A 25,140-nucleotide genomic window follows, 5' to 3' on the forward strand; every position below is an offset into this window, starting at 1 on the left:
TGGGTAAGGGTCAGCCAAGCCAAGCCTATGCCATCTGAAACTGTTTCTTACCAGCAAACCATTGGAGCCATGGACCGTGACGCAACGAGAGAAGGAGTGATGGATGGAGATGTCTTTCACGTAGGTCGGTGGGTGGTAGCCTCCTTCCTCATCCACATCTCCCGCCATGTGGAAGTGGACTGGGTAGTGTCCCAGCAACTGCTGGCCCATGTATTTCAGCTCAACCCCTTCCATATGGACTGCTTTGAATCCCAGACCAAACTGGAGAACGAAAAAGGGCAAGTGGAATTACAGAAGAGTAGTCCTAAAACATGTTCCCACGGCTGTGCCTATTCTGTGATGATCCAGCTAAAGCTACAATTGTTTTGAATGGGAGAGATAGGAGGACATTCTTGAATTCTCCTCTTAAATGGATGGACTTTAAAAGTACTCAGTTGTAGATAACGTATCCTCATTCAGGGATCCTAAAAGATTTGCTTCTCTGGGGTGTTTCATTAATGTTTCATTTATGCTCCACTTTTTTGCTTGCTTTCGACCCAAAGAAACTTGCAATACTGGGTTGCTATGAATTTTCTGAGCTGTATGTCCATGTTCCAGAAGCATTCTCTCCTGACGTTTCACCTACATCTATGGCAGGCATCCTCAGAGGTTGCGAGGTGTGTTGGAAACAAGGCAAGTGAGGTTTATATATCTGTGGAAAGTCCAGGGCGGGAGTAAGAACTCTTGCCTTTGAGGCAAGTGTGAATGGTGCAATTGGCCAGCTTGATTAGTATTATTTATTTACTTACTTACTTACTTACATTTTTTATATTCCGCCCTTCTCACACCGCAGGGGACTCGGGTGGATTACAATGTACATATATATGACAAACATTCAATGCCATAGACACACAACATATATAGACAGACACTCAGAGGCTATTTAACATTCCAACTTTTTCTAGCCACCAGGGGAGCTGTCGCTTCACCGGCCATCCACGACATTGATGAAGTACTTCCTCATTCCCCACATGCTTGCTGGAGATTTTTATGGCTTCGTAAATTAGTTAAATTAGCCTTCCCACATAAGTAGTACCTAAATTTCCTACTTGACAGATGCAAATGTCTTTCAGGCTGCAAAGGTCGACAACAAGCTACACAATTTGGTCAGAAGCTCACTCCGACCCGGGTTGGCTTCGAACTCATGACCTAGTGATCTTAATGCAGTTGACTCCCAGCCAGCTGTGCCACAGTCTCGCTGCTGAATAGCCTTGCAGCTTCAAAGTCTGGCTGCTTCCTGCTGGGGGGAATCCTTGGTTGGGAGGTGTTACTGGCCCTGATTATTTCCTGTCTGGAATTCCCTTGTTTTCCAAGTGTTGCTCTTTATTTACTGTCCTGATTTTAGAGCTTTTAATAATGGTAGCCAGATTTCCCTTAGGCAGGAGACAGCCAGGCTTTGAAGCTGCAAGGCTTTTTAAGGCTACCATGCAACTGTGGACAAGCCTACATAAGGACCACCAAATGGAGCACCCAAATACAAATCAAGGAACATGAAAGGCACTGCAGACTACTTCAAGCAGAGAAGTCAGCCATAGCAGAGCACTTGATGAACCAACCTGGATGCAACATATTATTTGAGAAGACAGAAATGCTGGACCACTCTCACAACCACCATGTCAGACTACACAGAGAAGCTACTGAAATCCACAAGCATGTGGACAATTTCAATAGAAAGGAGGAAACCATGAAAAATCTGGCTAACCAGTATTAAAAAATCTGGCTAACCAGTATTAAAAAAAACTCCAAAATCATAACAGTAAATAAAGAATAACACTTAAAAACAGGGGAATTCCAGACAAGAAACCATCAGAGACAGGTAATCACCTCTCAACAAAGGATTCCCCCAGGCAGTAAGAAGCTAGCCCTTGCAAGTGCTAGGCCATCAAATGCTAATCAAGCTGACCAATTGCAACATTCACACTTGCCTCACACAGACAAGAGTTCTTTCTCCCACCCTGGACATTATTCCACCGATATATAAACCCCACTTACCTAGTTTCCAACAGATCTCACAACCTCCGAGGATGCCTGCCATAGATGTGGGCGAAACTTCAGAAAATAATGCTTCTGGAATAGTGCTCTGGACTGTTACATACCTAAAACCTTCCTCTCTCAGAGAACCAACTACGTGAAAATACTGCATTATAGGAAAATGAGGCTGAAAGGCAGCTCGTGATACCTTGAGATGGCCACCGAACGTATCAAAATCAAAGAAGGAGCACAGATCAGTGTTGTAATTGTAGCATTCGTTCTCCATCTCTCCCATCACCACGATGTTCCGGCTCAGCAGGCCCACTTCGGCACGCATATCCACTCCATCAATTACTTCTCCTGTGTGAAGGTAGGTCGCTTTTCCTAAACAAACAAAACAAAGCCAAAGTTTATATAACTTTTATGATAATGAAATAGCCAGCACAATCAGGCAAACTGATACAGTCATGGAATGTAGTAAAATAGTAGGGCTGGACTTTGGCACTGCCGGCTGTAAAAAATCTTGCCGATTGAAAAGTTGACAGTTCAACCTCCCACCATCAGCCCAGCTTCTGCTCATCTAGCTGTTCAAAAACAACAATGTGAGTAGATAAATAGGTACTGCTTTGGCGGGGAGGTAATGTGAACCTGTTGGCAATTCGATATGGAGAGCATCTAAGAACAACAAAGCTCCTTGGCATGGAAGTTGGAGCACAGCATGAGACTCAAACAGGAACACACCACATGGTTATCTTGATATATTTAAATCAAGAAATAGTTTTCTAAGATCTGCAGAGACACTTGCTGGAACACCTCAGCAAGCAAGAGTCCAAAAGTGGCAGGCTCAAACCCAGAACCTCAATTAGTGGCTGGTACCAAATGAGGGACTCCCTCTTGGACACACAGAAAACTGGGTGACTTGGAAGGCACTATTTATTTATTTATCGTGTCAGGGGCAACCAGACCACTGTATTACATTTCTAACAGAACAAAACGAACAAACAAACAAACAGACAAAACACAAAGTTTGCAAGCTTGGTAGTTGATTAAATGTCCTTTGACCAGTATCTGGCCACTTGGAGTGCCTCTGGTGTTGCCGCAAGGAGGTCCTCCCTTGTGCATGTGGCAGGGCTCAGGGTGCATTGCAGCAGGTGGTCAGTGGTTTGCTCTCCTCCACACTCGCATGTCGTGGATTCCACTTTGTGGCCCCATTTCTGAAGTTTGGCTCTGCATCTCGTGGTGCCAGAGCACAGTCTGTTCAGCGCCTTCCAAGTCGCCCTGTCTTCTGTGTGCCCAGGGGGGAGTCTCTCATTTGGTATCAGCCATTGATTGAGGTTCTGGGTTTGAGCCTGCCACTTTTGGACTCTCGCTTGCTGAGGTGTTCCAGCAAGTGTCTCTGTAGATCTTAGAAAACTATTTCTTGATTTAAGTCATTGACGTGCTGGCTGATACCCAAACAAGGGATGAGCTGGAGATGTCTCTGCCTTGGAAGGCACTGAACAGACTGTGCTCTGGCACCACGAGATGCAGAGCCAACCTCAAGAAATGGGGCTACAAAGTGGAATCCATGACATGCGAGTTTGGAGAAGAGCAAACCACAGACCACCTGCTGCAATGCAACCTGAGCCCTGCCACATGCACAATGGAGGACCTTCTTATAGCAATACCACAGGCACTCCAAGTGGACAGCTACTGGTCAAAGGACATTTAATAGAATGCCAAGTTTGCAAACTTTGGGGTGTTGTAGGTTTTTCGGGCTATATGGCCATGTTCTAGAAGCATTCTCTCCTGACGTTTTGCCTGCATCTATGGCAAGCATCCTCAGAAGTTGTGAGACCTCACAATTTCTGAGGATGCTTGCCACAGATGCAGGTGAAACATCAGGAGAGAATGCTTCTAGAACATGGCCATATAGCCGAAAAAACCTACAACCCAGTGTTTCCAGCCATGAAAGCCTTCGACAATACTTTGCAAACTTTGTTTGTTTTTTAATGCAATACAACTGTTTGGTTCGCTCTTGACACGATAAATAATTAAATCACATGGTTATGAGTAAAAAAAATAAAAAAATGTCACTGACTTAATTGCTTAATTTGTGCATCTCATTGCTGTAAATGATCCCCAATGATACTAAACAACAGAAAGGTGGGACATAAGTCTTTCGAAAACCAGCAGCATGGATTGAGTATGCAGCAGTCCTTGCTGTATTTTACAGCCACATGCCAGGATTTTAGATCAACAACATGTGAGGCTTTGATGTGTTCTGAGTCTTCTTTAATGCTTGCGCAGACATGCGAAAAATGCTGAACGCCAAGAAGAATGTGGACTATGCACCAAGGGATCTCTATATAACATGTGTTCGCTGTTTGTTTTCATATCTTGCTATTTCTGTCTGAGTGTATTAAAGATAAGGAAACTGTCTGTGTCTATGGCAAGCATCCTCAGAGACTAGACCTCACAACCTCTGAGGATGCTTGCCATCGATGCAGGCGAAACGTCAGGAGAGAATGCTTCTAGAACGTGGCCATATAGCCCGAAAAACCTACAACAACCCAATAATAAATATCATTTTACAATTAATATGCAATCAATTAGTGTAAATGGTTAATTAATGTGTAGTTCTTCATTTAAAAAAAAACGCAGCTATGACCACATTCCAATATTGTTTGGCCACAACAGTGTCAGTTTTCATTGGTGAAATATTAGAAAACATTCCTTCACAAAGTGCCAAATTAACATGATGGCTGCCTCAGGGACTAGAATTTGGGATTCATTAAAGGATAGAACATAATTAGCTAGTTATGTATTTTTTACTCTCCGGGCAGGGAGAGGCATTTATAAGATTTGCGTACCAAAATAACTTGTGTTCCAGGCTGCACCTTGATTTAAGAGGAGAGGAAGAGTAGCATTCTCACTTGCCTCCAACTGGCAAGAGTTCTTTCTCCCACCCTGGACTTTCCACAGATATATAAACCCCACTTGCCTTGTTTCCAACAAACCTCTCAACCTCTGAGGGTGCCTGCCTTAGATGTGGGTGAAACATCAGGAGAGAATGCTTCTGGAACATGGCCAGAGTGCCCTGAAAACTCACAGCAAACCAGAGTAGCATTTGTTCCTTTGCTTCAGGACATTTCTAGTTCTGCAGATACCTTGCATCACAACTCCTCACAATCCCTTGTCATTTACCTCATTGGCAAGGAACTTGGGGAGTTGAAGTCCTCAAGGTTTGGAGAACCAAAGCTTCAGCAGCTTTCTGGCCTTTAGAGAGCAGGAGAGAAGTCATTTACGAGGGTTGAATGAAAAGTAATGCCTCCACCTTCGTAACTCCTCAACAGATGGCAGTACTGGTATGCAGCAGGTACTGGCTTGTTCAGTAGACTCTCCTCTACAGTTCCATTTTGTTGGGAAGCCTTAGCATTGAATGGTTGTGTTGTTAAAGTGCAAAGTATGGAACCCTGCGCAGACGGTCAGTCAATGCGACTTAACCAATGCGCAGTCATTAAATTCTTGGAAGCAGAAGGTGTCGCCAAACGATGCACAGTACTCACATCAACACAATCCCCATAATCAGCTTGCATTCTATGATTAATCTCTTTTGGGGAGATACCTTCTGCTGTCAAGACTTCAATGACTGCATGTTGCTTAAGTTGCATTGACTGACTGTCTGTGCAGGGTTCCATACTTCGCACTTTAACAACACAACCATTCAGTGCTAAGGCTTCCCATCAAAATGGAACTGTAGAGGAGAGTCTACTGAACAAGCTAGTACCTGCCGCATACTAGTACTGCCATCTGTTGAAGAGTTACGAAGGTGGAGGCATTACTTTTCATTCAACCCTCGTATTTGACAAAGCATTCCCTCTAGGAGTAGTTGCTACGGATATTCCTCTTTTTCCCCCTCCTCCTCTTCCTCCTTTATCATGGCAAGAGGTTGGACTGGATGAGCCATGTAATCTCTTCCATCTTGATTCTATTCTTCTCCTCCTCCTCCTCTGCCTCCTTCTTGCAAAAAGTTTAGGATTTTAAGAGCATTTAACTTCTGGGACGAGGTTTCCATTTCTTTTAATCTGATGTCCATCAGTTGCCTCAAGCAGAGGGAGAGACAGGTTGTAAATATCGGCGAGACAAACATGCACACGTGACTTGCGGCGGCAAGAATACTGTGCTACACGACGCTGCGTAACAAGCACATGCCACGCGCTGCCAATTTGCACGAGCCAGCCGCTTGATGCGCAATGAGCCCGAGGGGCACATTGGAGGCAGGTGTGGAAGCAATGAGCCAACTTTGCAATTTACATGGAGGCAAAAAACATCTCGCCCAGAAGGGCTGCAAATTAGGGCTCCAACCAGGCTGGAGACAAGGGCAAATGGGCTTTCCTGGAGTAGCAGCTGAACACAGACAAAGGGTTTTGATGCCGTCAGCATTACTGCTCACTTTGGGATGGGGAACCTTTCTTCCCTTGTCATTAACCTTCTAGGGCAGGTTTGGGCAAACCTGGGCCCTGTAGATGTTTTGGACTTCAACTCCCACAATTCCTAAAAGCCTCAGGCCCTTTCCTTTCAGGTTCTTCCTTGAGAAGAGACCTGAGAGCCATGTTTAAATATGGGAAAGAATGCCATAAGGAAGACGGAGCAGGGCTTGTTTTCTGCTGCATTGGAGACTAGGACTCAATGGGTTCAAATTACAAGGAAGGCGATTCCACCTGAACATTAGGAAGGACTGTGAGAAGTGCTGTTCAACATTGGAACTCTCTGCCTCAGGGTCTGTTGGAGGCTTCTTCCTCAGAGGCTTTTAAACAGAGACCGGGTAGTCATCTTTTTTTTTGGGGGGGGGGGGGTGTTTTGATTGTGTGAATGGCAGAAGGAAGTTGGACTTTTAAGCGGTACCTATTTATCTATGAATGATTGACAACTGGAAAATAGAGGGAGAAATCGTGGAGGCTGTGACAGGCTTTGTATTTCTAGGTGCAAAGATGAGTGCAGATGCAGACTGTGGCCAGGAAATCAGAAGACGCTTCCTTCTTGGGAGGAGAGCAATGTCCAGTCTCGATCAAATAGTCAAGAGTAGAGACATCACACTGGCAACAAAGATCCGCCTAGCCAAAGCCATGGCATTCCCTGTAGTGACCTACGGATGTGAGAGCTGGACCTTAGGGAAGGCTGAGCCAAGGAAGAGAGATGCTTTTGAACTGTGGTGTTGGAGGAAAGTTCTGAGAGTGCCTTGGACTGCGAGAAGATCCAACCAGTCCATCCTCCAGGAAAGAAAGCCCGGCTGCTCACTGGAGGGAAGGAGACTAGAGACAAAGTTGAAGTCCTTTGGCCACATCATGAGGAGACAGGAAAGCCTAGAGAAGGGAATGATGCTGGGGAAAGTGGAAGGCAAAAGGAAGAGGGGCCGACCAAGGGCAAGATGGATGGATGGCATCCTTGAAGTGACTGGACTGACCTTGAAGGAGCTGGGGGTGGTGACGGCCGACAGGGAGCTCTGGCGTGGGCTGGTCCATGAGGTCACAAAGAGTCGGAGACGACTGAACGAATGAACAACAACAACATTTATCTATTCACATTTTGCTTTCGAACTGCTAAGTAGGTGGAAGCTGGGCTAAAAACCAGGAGCTCACCCTGACTTGGGCTTCGAACTGTCAGCCTTTCCACTGACAATGGTCCATGAAGTCTCTTCCAACTCTATGACTCTTAAAGAGAAGGAAGGAAGAAGGGAAAGGAAGATGTAAACAGCCCTCCGCCATCCTTGTGCAGCAACCTCAACATCAAAAGCTTGAATTGCAAAGAAGGAATCCTACCTGCCACTTTGACTTCATGGCGCCCACAGGCTCTGCATGGCAAGATCTGGAATTCCTCCGCTTGACGCATGGAATAATCTGTACTGGCCACAACAATCCTATCGCCCACTTTCCATGACTGCACGTTATCTGCCAGTCTCAAGATGGTGCTGTTTACATTTGTGTCAACCGTGACGGTAAGCTTGGGTCTCACTAGACGGAGAAGGAGAAATAAGACAGAGAAGAGACAGAAGAATCATTAAGAGGGTCCTTCAAAAATCATGTTTTCCCCATCTTCCAGTACATATTACACAGGTGAAAACCAGGATACATGTGTCCAGACAACATCCGAATGTGGTCAAGTTATTAATGAGGAAAAACACACAAGCTGGGAGAGACCATAACAGTTTGCTTTTGCCTGGAACTATTGCAGGCATGGGCAAACTTGGGCCCTCCAGGTGTTTTGGATTTCAACTCCCACAATTCCTAACAGCCTCAGGCCCCTTCCTTTCCCCCCTCAGCCGCTTAAGCAAGTTTGGGTTGCTGTGAGTTTTCCAGGCTGTATGGTCATGTTCCAGAAGCATTCTCTCCTAACGTTTCACCCACATCTCAAAACAGGAGTATTCCAGACTTCTGGACCATGGGCATACAGCCTGGAAAACCCACAACAACTCAGTGATTCTGGCCATGAAAGCCTTCAACAATACAGTAAAGATAAAAGTTTCCCCTTGACATTAAATCTAGTTGAGTCCGACTCTGGGGAGTGGTGCTCATCTCCATTTCTAAGCCGGAGAGCTGGCATTGTCCGTAGACACCTCCAAGATCATCAGGGTGGCATGACTGTATGTAGCACCATTACTTTCCCACTGGAGAGATACCTATTGATCTACTCATATTTGCATGTTTTCTAAGTGCTAGGTTGACAGAAGTTGTGGCTAACAATGGGAGCTCACCCCGCTCCACGGATTCAAACCTCAGTGGTTTAACCCACTGTGCCACCGCAGCCCCATGAAATACAGTAACTTTATTGTAGAAATATGAAATATAGTACAGGTGTCCATAGACACCTCCAAGGTCATGTGGCCCCTGGCATGATTGCATGGAGCGCTGTTACTTTCCTGCCGGAGCTGTACCTATTGATCTACTCACATTTTAGTACTTCTAGGTTGGCAGAAGCTGGGGTTAACAATGGGAGCTCACCCGCTCCACAGATTCAAACCGCCGATCTTTCAGTCAGCAAGTTCTACAGCTCAGCAGTTTAACCCACTGCACCACCACGGCCCCATGAAATATAGTAACTTTATGGTAGAAATATGAAATATAGTAACTTTATTGTAGAAATACGAAATATAGTAACTTTATTGTAGAAATGTGAAATGTAGTGACTTTATTGTAGAAATACAAAATATAGTAACTTTATTGTAGAAATATGAAATATAGTATCATAGAAATATTAAATATAGTAAGTATCATACAAATATGAAATATAGTAACTATTGTAGAAATATGAAATATAGTAACTTTATTGTAGAAATACGAAATATAGTAACTATTGTAGAAATACGAAATATACTAACTTTATTGTAAAAATATGAAATATAGTAACTTTATTGTAGAAATATGAAATATGGTAACTATTGTAGAAATACGAAATATAGTAACTTTATTGTAGAAATACGAAATATAGTAACTTTATTGTAGAAATATGAAATATAGTAACTTTATTGTAGAAATATGAAATATGGTAACTATTGTAGAAATATGAAATATAGTAACTATTGTAGAAATATGAAATATAGTAACTTTATTGTAGAAATACGAAATATACTGACTTTATTGTAGAAATATGAAATATAGTAACTTTATTGTAGAAATACGAAATATGGTAACTATTGTAGAAATACGAAATATAGTAACTTTATTGTAGAAATATGAAATATAGTAACTTTATTGTAGAAATATGAAACATAGTAACTTTATTGTAGAAATATGAAATATACTAACTTTATTGTAGAAATATGAAATATAGTAACTTTATTGTAGAAATATGAAATATAGTAACTTTATTGTAGAAATACGAAATATAGTAACTTTATTGTAGAAATACGAAATATGGTAACTATTGTAGAAATACGAAATATAGTAACTTTATTGTAGAAATATGAAATATAGTAACTTTATTGTAGAAATATGAAACATAGTAACTTTATTGTAGAAATATGAAATATACTAACTTTATTGTAGAAATATGAAATATACTAACTTTATTGTAGAAATATGAAATATAGTAACTTTATTGTAGAAATATGAAATATAGTAACTTTATTGTAGAAATACGAAATATGGTAACTATTGTAGAAATATGAAATATAGTAACTTTATTGTAGAAATATGAAATATAGTAACTTTATTGTAGAAATATGAAACATAGTAACTTTATTGTAGAAATATGAAATATACTAACTTTATTGTAGAAATATGAAATATAGTAACTTTATTGTAGAAATATGAAATATAGTAACTTTATTGTAGAAATATGAAATATAGTAACTTTATTGTAGAAATATGAAATATAGTAACTTTATTGTAGGAATATGAAATATAGTAACTATTGTAGAAATATGAAATATAGTAACTTTATTGTAGAAATATGAAACATAGTAACTTTATTGTAGAAATATGAAACATAGTAACTTTATTGTAGAAATATGAGACATAGTAACTTTATTGTAGAAATATGAAATATAGTAACTTTATTGTAGAAATATGAAATATAGTAACTTTACTGTAGAAATATGAAATATAGTAACTATTGTAGAAATATGAAATATAGTAACTTTATTGTAGAAATACGAAATATACTAACTTTATTGTAGAAATATGAAATATAGTAACTTTACTGTAGAAAAATGAGTTGTTTGCAGCCAAATTCAGAGAGAATTTGCAAACCTGAGTCAGATTATCACACCATTCCTGCTAATCAAAAGATCCAATTATTTGGACCTTCAGTTCTTGTGGGTTTTTTCGGGCTATATGGCCATGTTCTAGAGGCATTTCTCCTGACGTTTCGCCTGCATCTATGGCAAGCTTCCTCAGAGGTGAGGTCTGCTGGAGCTGGGAAAAAAGGGGTTTATATATCTGTGGAATGACCAGGGTGAGACAAAAGGCTTTTGTAAGTTGGGTTGGGTGTGAATGTTTCAACTGACCACCTTGATTAGCATACAATGGGCTGACTGTGCCTGGAGCAAACTCTTCTTGAAGGGTGATTAGATGTCCCTGCCTGTTTTTCTCTCTGCTGTTTTTGCTGTTGCAATTTTAGAATTTTTTAATACTGGTAGCCAGATTTTGTTCATTTTCATGGTTTCTTCCTTTCTGTTGAAATTGTCCACATGCTTGTGGATTTCAATGGCTTCTCTGTGTAGTCTGACATGGTGGTTGTTGGTGTGGTCCAGCATTTCTGTGTTCTCAAATGGTATTCTGTGTCCAGGTTGGTTCATCAGGTGCTCTGCTATGGCTGACTTCTCTGGTTGGAGTAGTCTGCAGTGCCTTTCATGTTCCTTGATGCGTGTCTGGGCAATGCTGCGTTTGGTGGTCCCTATGTAGACTTGTCCACAGCTGCATGGTATACAATGGTAGACTCCTGCAGAGGTGAGAGGATCCCTCTTGTCCTTTGCTGAACGTAGCATTTGTTGGATTTTCTTGGTGGGTTTGTAGATTGTTTGTATGTTGTGTTTCCTCATCAGCTTCCCTATGCGATCAGTGGTTCCCTTGATGTATGGCAGGAACACTTTCCCTCTGGGTGGATCTTCATCTTGACTCTCGTGGCTTGTTCTTGGTCTTGTAGCTCTTCTGATGTCTGAGGTGGAGTCTCCATTGGCCTGGAGAGCCCAGTTGAGGTGGTTCAGTTCATCTTGGAGGAGGTGGGCTTCGCAGATTCTTTTTGCACAGTCTGCCAAGGCTTTAATGGTGCTTCTTTTTTGACTTGGGTGATGGTTGGAGTTTTTATGTAGATATATATCTGTGTGTGTGGGTTTTCTGTAAACGGTGTGACCCAATTGTTGATCTGGTTTGCGGATGACTAGGACATCTAGAAAAGGCGGTCTTCCTTCATTTTCTTTTTCCATGGTGAACTGGATGTTAGGGTGGATGCTGTTAAGATATTTGGACCTTCCAAGATCTGCAACCACTGCTTTTCCCATCAATACAACCCAGGGAAATAGACTGATCCATCCTTCAACTATGCTACTCCTTTTTTCCCCCCTTGACTCTTAAAAAAACGCTTTGCACAATTCAACCAGGAATATAAAATAGTACCCATTCATTACCGACTGGCAAGTGTATTTTTCCACCAACCCCTTCACTAAATTTAAATGCGGCTCTTCATGGCTGGGTGGCACCACGCCCTTCTCCTCCCGGCATTTACGGCCACTGAGCTGTCATTTAAAGATGCTGCAGAAGCCAACGTAATGACTGTTTTAAATGCCAGTTAAGAAAATCAGCACCTTTTGCTTCCCCAAAAACATTAACAGAACGACAGAGAACCAGTCGCTTCCTTAAAAATTGAAGACAGCAAAAACAAAATAATTTTTCCCCTTCATAGAATCATAGAATCGTAGAGTTGGAAGGGACCTCATGGGCCATCCAGTCCAACCCCATTCTGCCAAGAAGCAGGAATATTGCATTCAAATCACCCATGACAGATGGCCATACAGCCTCTGTTTAAAAGCTTCCAGAGAAGGAGCCTCCACCACACTCCGGGGCAGAGAGTTCCACTGCTGAACGGCTCTCACAGTCATGGGCCATCCAGTCCAACCCCATTCTGCCAAGAAGCAGGAATATTGCATTCAAAGCACCCCTGACAGATGGCCATCCAGCCTCTGTTTAAAAGCTTCCAGAGAAGGAGCCTCCACCACACTCCGGGGCAGAGAGTTCCACTGCTGAACGGCTCTCACAGTCATGGGCCATCCAGTCCAACCCCATTCTGCCAAGAAGCAGGAATATTGCATTCAAAGCACCCCTGACAGATGGCCATCCAGCATCTGTTTAAAAGCTTCCAGAGAAGGAGCCTCCACCACACTCCGGGGCAGAGAGTTCCACTGCTGAACGGCTCTCACAGTCATGGGCCATCCAGTCCAACCCCATTCTGCCAAGAAGCAGGAATATTGCATTCAAAGCACCCCTGACAGATGGCCATCCAGCCTCTGTTTAAAAGCTTCCAGAGAAGGAGCCTCCACCACACTCCGGGGCAGAGAGTTCCACTGCTGAATGGCTCTCACAGTCATGGGCCATCCAGTCCAACCCCATTCTGCCAAGAAGCAGGAATATTGCATTCAAAGCACCCCTGACAGATGGCCATCCAGCCTCTGTTTAAAAGCTTCCAAAGAAGGAGCCTCCACCACACTCCCCCTGGGGCAGAGAGTTCCACTGTTGAACGGCTCTCACAGTCAGGAAGTTCTTCCTCATGTTCAGATGGAATCTCCTCTCTTGTAGTTGGAAGCCATTGTTCCGCGTCCTAGTCTCCAAGGAAGCGGAAAACAAGCTTGCTCCCTCCTCCCTGTGGCTTCCTCTCTCATATTTATACATGGCTATCATGTCTCCTCTCAGCCTTCTCTTCTTCATGCTAAACATGCCCAGCTCCTCAAGCCGCTCCACATAGGGCTTGTTCTCCAGACCCTTGATCTTTTTAGTCGCCCTCCTCTGGACGTATTCCAGCTTGTCAATATCTCTCTTGAATTGTGGTGCCCAGAATTGGACACAATATTCCAGGTGTGGTCTAACCAAAGCAGAATAAAGCATGGGGAGCATGACTTCCCTGGATCTAGACACTAGGCTCCTCTTGATGCAGGCCAAAATTTATTTATTTATTTATTTCGTGTACTTCTACCCCGCTCTTCTCAACCCCCGAGGGGGGACTCAGGGCGGCTTACAAAAGGGCACAATTCGATGCCTACACAATAATACAATAAACGTATAAAAACAGCAGTTAAACAGTTATAACAATTAAAACAACAATATATATCACAGTCAATAGCCAATCTCATGCACAGCGTTCGCCAACTCAGAGTCCATACTTCGTTCCACATTGTCTATTCCTATCCGTCGTCGCAGTCCTTTATTTATCTGCCAGGTTGCTGAAACACCTGGTCCCACATCCATGTTTTTAATTTCCTTCTAAAGGAAAGGAGGGATGTCACTGATCTAATTTCCTCAGGGAGTGAATTCCATAGGTGAGGGGTCACCACTGAGAAGGCCCTGCTCCTCGTCCCCACCAGTCTCACTTGTGATAGAGGTGGAGCCGAGAGCAGGGCTTCCCCAGAAGCCCATTGCTTTTTGTGCCGCCACATCACATTGGCGCCCTTCTTGAACACTAGAGGGGAATTTAAATGCTACCCAAAATAAAGGCTGTCTTGATGGAGTGGAGAGTTTCGATGGACCGTGCTGAGTGTTTCAGTGTAGTTCAGCAATGCCAGTAGGCCACCCAGTTCCACTCTGGTTTGTTTGTCTTGGGTGCTTTTCTATCCATGGAGCAGAACAATGATCAGACATGGCTCCTGACTGAAAATATCACAGGTTTCCAAGCATCTCTAGGGGAAAATATCTAACCCAACCTAGCCTTATTCTTTGCTAGAGTTCTATTAATATCGAGCTATCTGGATGTTTCTCTCTCCCCTTTATTTAAAACTAGCTTGGGGACCCAGTGCTGCCTGGGTTATTTGAGAAAGGCATTGTTTGTGCTCAAAGTTTAGTCTAGATTCAATGTTGGCTGGGTTCACTGGGTACAGGTGAAGTATAGCTCCATGGTCCAGCCTCCTCCAAACCGCATAAAAATGTAGAATGGATCATGGGAGCTCTGGGTGCCAAGTTAGGTCTTGATCAGTCATAGGTGTGGGTCACAATGGTCTTAGGAAGTGAGTGAAGCTACTGCAAGTCCCACCATGCCTGGTCCATTGACCCATAAACACCACCCAGATGTAGAGTGGGTCATGGGGGCTCTATGTGCCAATTCTGCACTTGATCAGTCATTGCTATGGGTTGTAGTGGTCTCAGGAAGTGAGTGAAAGTACTGCAAGTCCCATCATCCATGGTCTGCCCTCCTCCAAAGTGCACCAGAATGTGGAGTTGGCCATGGGGGCTCTCTATGCCAAGTTTGGTCTTTATTGTTAATTGGATGAGTGTCGCTATGGTCTCAGGAAGTGAGTAAAGGTACTGCAAGTCCCATCATCCATGGTCCATACTTCTCCAAACAACACCAGGATGTAGAGTGCGTTATGGGGGCTCTGTGTGCAAAGTTTGGTCTTGATCAGTCATTGGATGAGGGTCACAGCGGTCTCAGGAAGTGAGTGAAGGTACTTCAAGTCCCATCATCCATGGTCCATCCTCCTCCAAACTGCACTATGATATAGAATAGGTCATGGGTACTCTGTGTGCCAAGTTTGGTCTTGATCAGTCATTGGATGAGGGTCGCAGCAGTCTCGGAAAATGAGTGGAGGTACTTCAAGTCCCATCATCCATGGTCAGTCCTCCTCCAAACTGCAGCAGTATGTAGAGTGGGTCATGGGGGCTCTGTGTGCCAAATTTGGTCTTTATCGGTCTTTGTTGGGGGGAGGGGCATAGAGGTCTATGGGAACCAAAGGGTTTTAAAGTACTACAAATCCCATCATCCGTTGTCCGTCCTCCCCCAAACCTCACCCGGACGTAAAGAGGGTCATGGGGGTTATGTGTGCCAAGTTTGGTCCATGCTGGTCACAGTGGTCTGTGAAAGTGGCCACCAATCAGAAAGCTGCCACATACATACATACAAAAATGCACTGTTATTATATAGATAGATATTAATTCCCAATGTTAACCCATTTGAAAAGGAATAGTTTCTGCAACCTCATTCAGCTGTGTATTCTACTACATAAAACTCTTGACTGTGGTTTACTGAATTTTTGATATTCCTTCTAAACTGCTAACTGTGTTGTGACTAAACTTTGACAAAACTATTACAGGGAGGTTCTTGTGGGTTTTTTCGGGCTACAGAGCCATGTTCTAGAGGCATTTCTCCTGACGTTTCGCCTGCATCTATGGCAAGCATCCTCAGAGGTTGTGAGGTCACCTCACAACCTCTGAGGATGCTTGCCATAGATGCAGGCGAAACGTCAGGAGAAATGCCTCTAGAACATGGCTCTATAGCCCGAAAAAACCCACAAGAACCTAGTGATTCCAGCCATGAAAGCCTTCGACAATATATTACAGGGAGGATGCAAAGTTGCTAAACAGAAATGGAAGGGTTTGAATGAGAGGCAGGGACACATGGTACAGTTAAAACTATTTCCGATTGTTAGGTAAGGCCTCCACCACAGAAGTGTTTACAGTTCTGGAATACAGTCTTGCTTCCTTTGCAACAAATAGGTCAGTAGAAGCAAGTTCCAGCACGGATCTTCCTTCCCAAATCATATAGTATTCAGAGTTTTCAAAGATGCATCACATACCGGGTTTTCCGCATAAGAAGCGCACTCTGTACTTATGGCAGCCTCCAGAAGTCTGTCCCGGACCCCGGCAAAAGAACCTATAATTACGGCCGTTTTTGTAGATCACCTCCGCTGTCAATGGAGCTCCGTCAAGTGTGAGCGCCTGGGGTGAAAACAGAAATGCAAACCAAGGAGTCATCCAGGGCAGGAAATGAACACCAAAAATCATATTCTCATCCACACCTTGAAATGAAGAAAGCAGGAGTTTTGTTTTTAACAATGCCCTTATAACAAAAGACACAAAACTGTTACATGACAACAGTTTTTGTTTCAGCACATTCCACGATATGGAAGCCTACATCAAAGCTATCTTTTCAGGACAGTTTACTCAGTAACATGTGCCTTTGTTGAATGCCATAGCTGCTGTATTTATTTATTTGTCGTGTCAGAGCAGCCAGTCCATTATATTACATTTCTAACAGAACAAAGCAAACAAACAGAAAAATACACAACTTGTGAGTTTGGTAGTTGATTGAATGTCCTTTGACCAGTATCTGGCCACTTGGAGTGCTTCCGGTGTTGCTGCAAGAAGGTCCTCCATTGTGCATGTGGCAGGGCTCGGGTTGCATTGCAGCAGGTGGTCAGTGGTTTGCTCTTCTCCACACTCGCATGTCGAGGATTCCACTTTGTAGCCCCATTTCTGAAGGTTGGCTCTGCATCTCGTGGTGCCAGAGCGCAGTCTGTTCAATGCCTTCCAAGTCGCCCAGTCTTCTGTGTGCCCAGGGGGGAGTCTCTCATTTGGTATCAGCCATTGGTTGAGGTGCTGGGTTTGAGCCTGCCACTTTTGGACTCTCGCTTGCTGAGGTGTTCCAGCGAGTGTCTCTGTAGATCTTAGAAAACTATTTCTAGATTTAAGTCATTGACGTGCTGGCTGATGCCCAAACAGGGGATGAGCTGGAGATGTCTCTGCCTTGGTCCTTTCACTATTGGCTGCTACTTCCCGGCGGATGTCAGGTGGTGCAATACCAGCAATAGCTGCTGTAAAATGTATAGGTACAATGGATGCATCTATCTATCTATCTATCTATCTCTCTATCTCTCTATCTATCTCTCTATCTATCTATCTATCTATCTATCTATCTATCTAAAAATGCTCTGTGCATAATAAGTACCTTAAAAACAAAAGAACCTATGAACGAAATCACACCAAATTTGGCAACAAAACGTCTTACTACAAAAGGAGTGACCATCACTCAAAAAATTATGATTTTGTCATTTGGGAGTTGTAGTTGCTGGGATTTATAATTCACCTACAATCAAAGAGCATTCTGAACCCCATCAACGATGGAATTGAACCAAACGTGACATACAGGACTCCCATGACAAACAGAAAATACTAGAGGGTTTGGTGACATTGACCTTGAGTTAGGGAGTTGTAGTTCACCCACATCCAGAGAGCACTGTGGACTCAAACAATGATAGATTGTATATTCTTACCCTGTTTCCCTTTCCCTTCCGCTCCCTCACCCATATTGTGCTTCAGTAGTTATATTTATTAGGTTCTTGTGGGTTTTTTCGGGCTATATGGCCATGTTCTAGAGGCATTTCTCCTGACGTTTCGCCTGCATCTATGGCAAGCATCCTCAGAGGTGAGGATGAGGATGCTTGCCATAGATGCAGGCGAAACGTCAGGAGAAATGCCTCTAGAACATGGCCATATAGCCTGAAAAAACCCACAAGAACCTAGTGATTCCAGCCATGAAAGCCTTCGACAATACATTAGTTATATTTATATTTTTAATGTACCAAACATGCCAAGTTTGTATGAAAATGTGACTCTATTTCCTGTGCTGGTCAGTGACCGAAATAATTGATTTGATTTGATTTGAAAGATCTGGACCAAACTTGGCACAAATATTCCATATGCCCAAATATGAACACAGATGGAGTTTGGGGAAAATAGACCTTGACATTTGGGAGTTGTAGTTACTGGGATTTATAGTTCACCTACAATCAAAGAGCATTCTGAATCCCACGAACGAGAGAATTGGGGAAAACTTCCCACACAGAATTTATTTATTTCATTTATTTCAATTACTTATACCCCGCCCTTCTCACTCCCGAGGGGGGACTCAGGGCGGCTTACAAACAACGGCACAATTCGATGCCTGACTCAATAAACAAACAATACCTACAACAATTTAGACAGTTAACAAGTTTAAAACATTAGTACATAATAAAATAGCAAAACAATCTCATGCTCAGTGTTCAGAGTTCTGTATATTCATTCCATTCCATTCGTCCATGTTTGTCATCAGATCTTCCTTTAGCTGCCAGCATGTCCAAAAGCTTGGTCCCATATCCAGGTCTTCAGTTTTTTCCTGAACGTCAGAAGGGAGGTCGCTGATCTAATCTCCACGGGGAGTGAGTTCCACAGGTGAGGGGCCACCACTGAGAAGGCCCTGTTCCTCGTCCCCGCCAACCTCACTTGTGACAGTGGCAGAGACGAGAGCAGGGCCTCCCCGGATGATCTTAAATTTCGAGATGGGATGTAGAGGGAGATCCGTTCGGACAAATACACTGGGCCGGAACCGTATAGGGCCGGAACCCCCAAGACTAACAGAAAACCACCCAGTCCAACTCCCTTCACCGGGGCAAGAAAACGTAATCAAAGCTCTCCTGACAAAGAGCCATCCAGCCATAGATATAGATAGATATATATAATTCACACCCAGGGAGATATAGTATCATAGATCTGAAAGGGACCCCTAAAGAAGGACAATTATGTGTTGCATGTTCCAGAGTAGTAATGAGAATACTGACAAAGAAACAGCAAGAAGTACTGTTTACCCACAAGCATAAAGAAATTACATATATCAGAAACCAACACTTTCTCATTACTTTATTTTTCACCTGACTGGGCCACAGCAATGCGTGACAGGGGAGAGCTAGTTACAAATAATAATAATAATAATAATAATAATAATAGTCCCTAAAGACCTTGGCCTGCACTTAAGCGGAGTGGGCAGATCAAAAGACAACCTGGCAAAATGGCACAACCTAAAAGAATCCCACACCTTGTATGACTGTGGAGCAGAACAGACAACTCCGCATATGTATGCTTGTCCACTGTGCCCTGCCTCATGTACAGAGGAAGACTTATTGGAGGCTACAGACAATGCCGTTGCTGTTGCCCATTTTTGATCAAAAGATATTTAGCCACCTGTGCTCCTTCTATATTTATCAGTTTTATACTAATTAATGCAATGCTTTTGATACGAACTAATAATAAGCTACCCACATTTGCATAATTTTGAACTCCTAGGTTGGCAGGAGCTGGGCTAATAGTGAGAGCTCACACTGTCCAAAATATTTGAATTGCCGACCTTCAGGTCAGCAGTTCAGCAGCACAGGATGCTTCACCGCAGCCCTATGAGTCCACAGAGTGGCCACAGATACAATCTTATACATCAGGAAAGGGAAACCTCTCCTCCTCTACATGTTGAAAGCAACCTTTCAAAAGGTTTGTTCCATCGAAATGATGTTGTTTTCATATTGCATCGATCACTCCAGTATGCAGTTACTGGGGTAAATAGATGCAAATATGTTGCCGTGGTTAAGAGGACTGGGAATGAACTCTTGGGAGAGGCAGTCTCTAATCTAGATTGCACCATGAAACTCCCATGGGTGAATTCTCAAAGTGGGAAATGGAATAAAATATACCCCATCTCTTGAGCTCACTGGGAGGAAAGTGAGATATAAATCTAACACTAAATAATAAGAAACAAGAAATACTGTGTCCCTGGGTTCTCAAAGGTTGTGGTTTGCCCTCTGCAGGCAGCCCTGGCGGAAGACCAGTCCAGCAAAGAATTGAGAGCGGCAATGCATTCGTCACGACAATTGAGGAAGCAATGGACAGCGAGAAGTACTTGCACCCCGCTCTACTCAAGGGTTGCCTTCACAATGAAACCACACATTTTCAAGGCCAAGAGACAGTTAAGGGATGTAGAGGAAGGCTGGCATACCTGAATATCAAGGGGGTGGTCACAGACTTCTGGGTGAGCCGCTCTGAAATCCGAAAGTTTCTCCCCATCTTTGGATTTGGATTTTTCAGGCTTTTCAAACCATTCAGTCCATGCAACATCTGGGAGTGGGAAGGAGGGAGAGGAGTTGACTCAAGGAAAGGTCATCTGGACAGAAAACCCATAACCAACGTGACAAAACCCATAACCAACGTGACAAAAAATGTGCTCATAGAAGTCAAGGAGAGACACTGCTAAGTGCCTTCAACCACTGCCCACTCCTTGGCACTTACTCTAAACCCATCAGCTGCTATTTAAGGATGTTTACAAAGAGCAACAAGAATGGAGGGGTGTGGAGAGGAAGCCTGGTGCAGCTAAAGGTTGCATAAGATGGAGTAGCAGTTACAAAATAACACAGCCTTCTCCAAACTGGTAATCCTTTAGATGGAGCACACAGTGGCACAGTGGGTTAAACCCCTGTGCTGGCAGGACTGAAGACCGACAGGTCGCAGGTTCGAATCCGGGGAGAGCGGGGATGAGCTCCCTCTATCAGCTCCAGCTCCTCATGCGGGGACATGAGAGAAGCCTCCCACAAGGATGATAAAACATCAAAACATCCAGGCGTCCCCTGGGCAACGTCCTTGCAGACGGCCAATTCTCTCACACCAGAAGCGACTTGCAGTTTCTCAGGTTGCTCCTGACACGACAAAAAAAAATTCCTTTAGATGAGTAGGACTATAAATCCCATCCTGGCTGGGGCTGATGGAAATGACCATGAAACCACAGATGATGCTGGGTTGGGGAAGCCTGCCATTCTGCATTTTTCCAGCACTGTCACTGTATGTCACCCATCAATGGGAAAATAATGACTGTTTATTTGAGCCTTAATATATGACTGTTTTACCAACATATTTGAGCCAGGGCTTCCATATGTTGGGCCAAATTAAAGTATGATGTGGACAGTAAGCCCATCCCAATATCCCGAATAGTGTCATCCCTCCTCTTTAGCAAGGTGAGTGAATAATTTGGGATATTTATTTATTTATTTACATTATTTATAGTCCGCCCTTCTCACCCCACAGAGGACTCAGGGCGGATTACAATGTACATATACATGGCAAACATTCAATGCCATAGACACACAACATATATAGACAGACACACAGAGGCTATTTAACATTCCAGCTTTTTCATGAGGGTATTCTGACCACCAAGGGAGCTGTCACTTCACCGTCCTTTTGTGACACTGATGAAGTACTTCCTCATTCTTTGCATACTTGCTGGAGATTTTTATGGCATCGTAAATTAACCTCCCCGCATAAGCAGTACATAAATTTCCTACTTAACAAATGCAAAGGTCGACAGCAAGCTACACAAATTGGTCAGAAGCTCACTCCGACCTGGGCTGGCTTCAAACTCATGACCTTTTGGTCAGTAGTGATCTTAATGTAGCCGACTCCCAGCTAGCTGCGCCACAGTCCCAGTGCAGTATCAAAGATTGCGGTGTAGTATCAAAGATTGTAGGGAGCCATGGTCGCGCAATGGGTTAAACCAGTGTTTCTCAACCTGGGGGTCGGGACCCCTGGAGGGGTTGCGAGGGGGTGTCAGAGGAGTCGCCAAAGACCATCAGAAAACAGTATTTTCTGTTGGTCATGGGGGTTCTGTGTGAGAAGTTTGGACCAATTCAATCATCGGTATGGTTCAGAATGCTCTTTGATGGTAGGTGAACTATAAATCCCAGCAACTACAACTCCCAAGTGTCAAGGTCTGTTTCCCCCAAACTCCACCAGTGTTTTCATTTGGGCATACTGGGAATTCGTGTCAAGTTTGGTCCAGATCTATCATTGTTTGAGTCCACAGTGCTCTCTGGGTGTAGGTGAACTAGAACTCCAAAACTCAAGGTCAATGCCCACCAAACCCTTCCAGTATTTTCTGTTAGTCGTGGGAGTTCTGTGTGCCATGTTTACTTCAATTCCATCATTAGTGGAGTTCAGAATGCTCTTTGATTGTAGGTGAACTATAAATCCCAGCAACTACAACTACCATGGGATAAAATCAATCCCCACCACCAACCCCACCAGTATTCAAATTTGGACGTATTGGGTATTTGTGCCAAATTTGGTCCAGTGAACAAATATACATCCTGCATACCAGATATTTACATTACGATTCACTACAGCAGCAAAATGACATTTATGAAGTAGCAACAAAAATAATTTTATGGTTGGGGGGGGGGGTCACCATAACACGAGGAAGTGTATTAAGGGATCATGGCATTAGGAAGGTTGAGAACCACTGGGTTAAACCCTTGTGCCGGCTGAACTGCTGACCTGAAGGTTGAAGGTTTGAATCCGTGAGATGGGGTGAGCTCCTGTCTGTCGGCTCTAGCTTCCTATGCGGGGACATAAGACAAGCCTCCCACAGGATGGTAACACATCCAGATGTCCGCTGGGCAACGTCCTTGCAGTCAGCCAATTCTCTCACACCAGAAGCGACTTGCAGTTTCTCAAGTCACTTCTGACATGAATTTAGCTGCATGCATGTGCTTTCATTTTTAAAACTAGCCACAAACAAAGAAATCTCACCTTGAACCCACTCACTGGTTGAAGATACGTTAAAATGCTCTCCGTTTTCTGCTTGGAACACTTTGAATACTTTGGCCACTGCTGAACCTCTACGCCCTGCTCCCAAAAGGAAGAACAAAAATTAACTAGCAGCTTGATAATTATCTTAAAATATCTGAAGAGATAGTAAGAGACAAGTCAGATTTACACGAAAAGTAAAGGCTCTTTTGCTACGTCTCTTTGGAGGCTATTCTGGGATTCATGGCAGGAGATGGGCTAGAGAACCCTTATTATAGCTCCTTCCCAAGATGATTCTAAAAGTCTGACGAAGTGTTGATGGTTATGGAGAGACCATCAACAACTGAACATTTGTGCCTTTATAGGCATTGAGGGCAAATCTGGTAAGCACCTGCAAGATTCCCAGCACAAGTGTCAGATTTGGCAAAATTCCCTGTAACCTGTTGGAGAGCGCTTCTTCCATGGCTTGGGAGGGAAAGTCTGCAAAACTGTCAGAATTGCAGGATAATGGAACAAACACAGATTTCTTGCTTTTTGCATTCTAGATAGAGAATATGTCTTTATGGTCTTCCACAAGATCTAAAAAGGTTCTCAACTATAGAGCAGGAGTGTTGCAACTATAGAGCAGGAGTGTCCAGTAATACTATCTAGAAATGTTTATTATGGAAAACAGGTACAAAGGAAAAAGGGGGGCATTACCAAAAGAGTCAATAGAATAGAAAATACAAAATAGCAGTAATCAAAAAATAACAAAGTACATAAAGTCAAGAGAACCAAAATCTACATCAGTTATTCAAACTGGAATCTATAAACCAGAAAACAGGAACTTCATCCAAGGCAAACCCTTACAGGAACAAAGACATGAACCAAAACTTGAAATATGAACTTGAGAGCTGAGTGCTTTGAATGCAATATTCCTGCTTCTTGGCAGAATGGGGTTGGACTGGATGGCCCACGAGGTCTCTTCCAACTCTATGATTCTATGATTCTATGATTCAGGAAAATCTTCCTTTCACAACATTGTCTCCTCTGAGAGGCTTAAAGGAAAACTACTTAATGTAAGCCTGTCCAGACACCCATGACATCATGCCGAATACACCTGGACTTCAAGGTCTTCCCATGGAATCTGTGAGAATATCTAGTTTGTCTGTTTTTTTACTCCCTCCATTCTCAGACCTAATCTAGTTTCCCGGGAAACTGCCCCATTAGCCCAAGGACTTTCACTTTTCCCTGTTGCCTGGAAACCAGCACCAGAATCCAAAACAATATTGTTATTATTATTATTATTATTATTATTAGTATTATTATTATCTTTATTTGTACCCCGCTAACATCTCCCGAAGGACTCGATGCAACTTACAAAGGCCAAGGGCTCAATAAAACAATAGCATAACAAATACACAACTTATAGCAAATCAAAACAATAAGCAATAACAGAAACAACAAACAATACACCATAACGCAATAAAACTAGGGCCAGGCCAAATGTAATGGATACAGATTAAAAAGAGCTGGGTGTGACAGCTGGTATGTCGGATTTAAGGTAAGTGAAGTGTGCAGGCAATCTTAAAACTCTGATAAAGTGCTTCTGGGACATATAGCTGGAGTTTTCCTATTCTGGAAAGGCACATTGGAACAGCCAGGTCTTCAAGCTCTTCCTAAAGACAGCCAACGTAGGGGTTTATCTGATGTCTTTGGGGAGGATGTTCCAAAGTCGGGGGGCTACCACAGAAAAGGCCCTGTCCCGCGTCCCCACCAAACGCACCTGCGACACTGCCTCCTTTGCCTTGGTCTCACCTGCCTGGAATTTTCTCCGATCTGAGACCTGCAATTCTCCCTTATTGCACACAGACTCCTCATTTTGAAACCCATCACCCCCTCTGACAAATCCTCAGATGTTTGCTGTGCTACAACATGGAGTGTGCAACTCCACTGGGTCCACAAATCATTTCTGGACCCCTAAATTCAAGTTGCCTTTTCCTGGTAGTTACCTTGGTATTCTATGTGGTCTTCGACAGAAGAAGAAGGCCTTCCTTTGACTGTAATGAAGCTCCATGGATGCCTGAAACAAATGAAATAAGGAAATTGATGGGTGTCTATTGAGAATGCCACTTCCTTTGCTCTTCCCCCTCAACCCGCCCCCATAGACATTCTATTATGAAATAGCCATGGAATCCAGCATTGTGTAGGAGGGGACATAAAATATTCTGGCACAAGTGGACTACCAAGATTTGTATGTAGTTGAGCTGCCCTGAGTTCCATCCTTATTGGAAAATGGGGTGGGATACAAATA

The 25,140-nt window shown here is 43.4% G+C and overlaps 1 protein-coding gene across 3 annotated transcripts in view; it reads right to left on the reverse strand.

Moving 5' to 3' along the window:
* Nucleotides 1-25,140, reverse strand: part of CEMIP (cell migration inducing hyaluronidase 1) — a 186,321-nt gene that overhangs the window by 47,681 nt on the left and 113,500 nt on the right. For all 3 annotated transcript variants that reach the window (XM_067471438.1, XM_067471440.1, XM_067471439.1), the window contains exons 7-13: nucleotides 24,839-24,909; nucleotides 22,851-22,946; nucleotides 20,269-20,387; nucleotides 16,265-16,406; nucleotides 7,812-8,003; nucleotides 2,219-2,394; nucleotides 52-261 (exon numbers count right to left, since the gene is read on the reverse strand). In XM_067471438.1, the coding sequence (XP_067327539.1) occupies nucleotides 52-261; nucleotides 2,219-2,394; nucleotides 7,812-8,003; nucleotides 16,265-16,406; nucleotides 20,269-20,387; nucleotides 22,851-22,946; nucleotides 24,839-24,909 (1,006 nt within the window). The remainder of the gene's footprint in view (nucleotides 1-51; nucleotides 262-2,218; nucleotides 2,395-7,811; nucleotides 8,004-16,264; nucleotides 16,407-20,268; nucleotides 20,388-22,850; nucleotides 22,947-24,838; nucleotides 24,910-25,140) is intronic.

The sequence above is a fragment of the Anolis sagrei genome, chromosome 9 (assembly GCF_037176765.1).
Source record: "Anolis sagrei isolate rAnoSag1 chromosome 9, rAnoSag1.mat, whole genome shotgun sequence".
Taxonomy (NCBI): Eukaryota; Metazoa; Chordata; class Lepidosauria; order Squamata; family Dactyloidae; genus Anolis; species Anolis sagrei.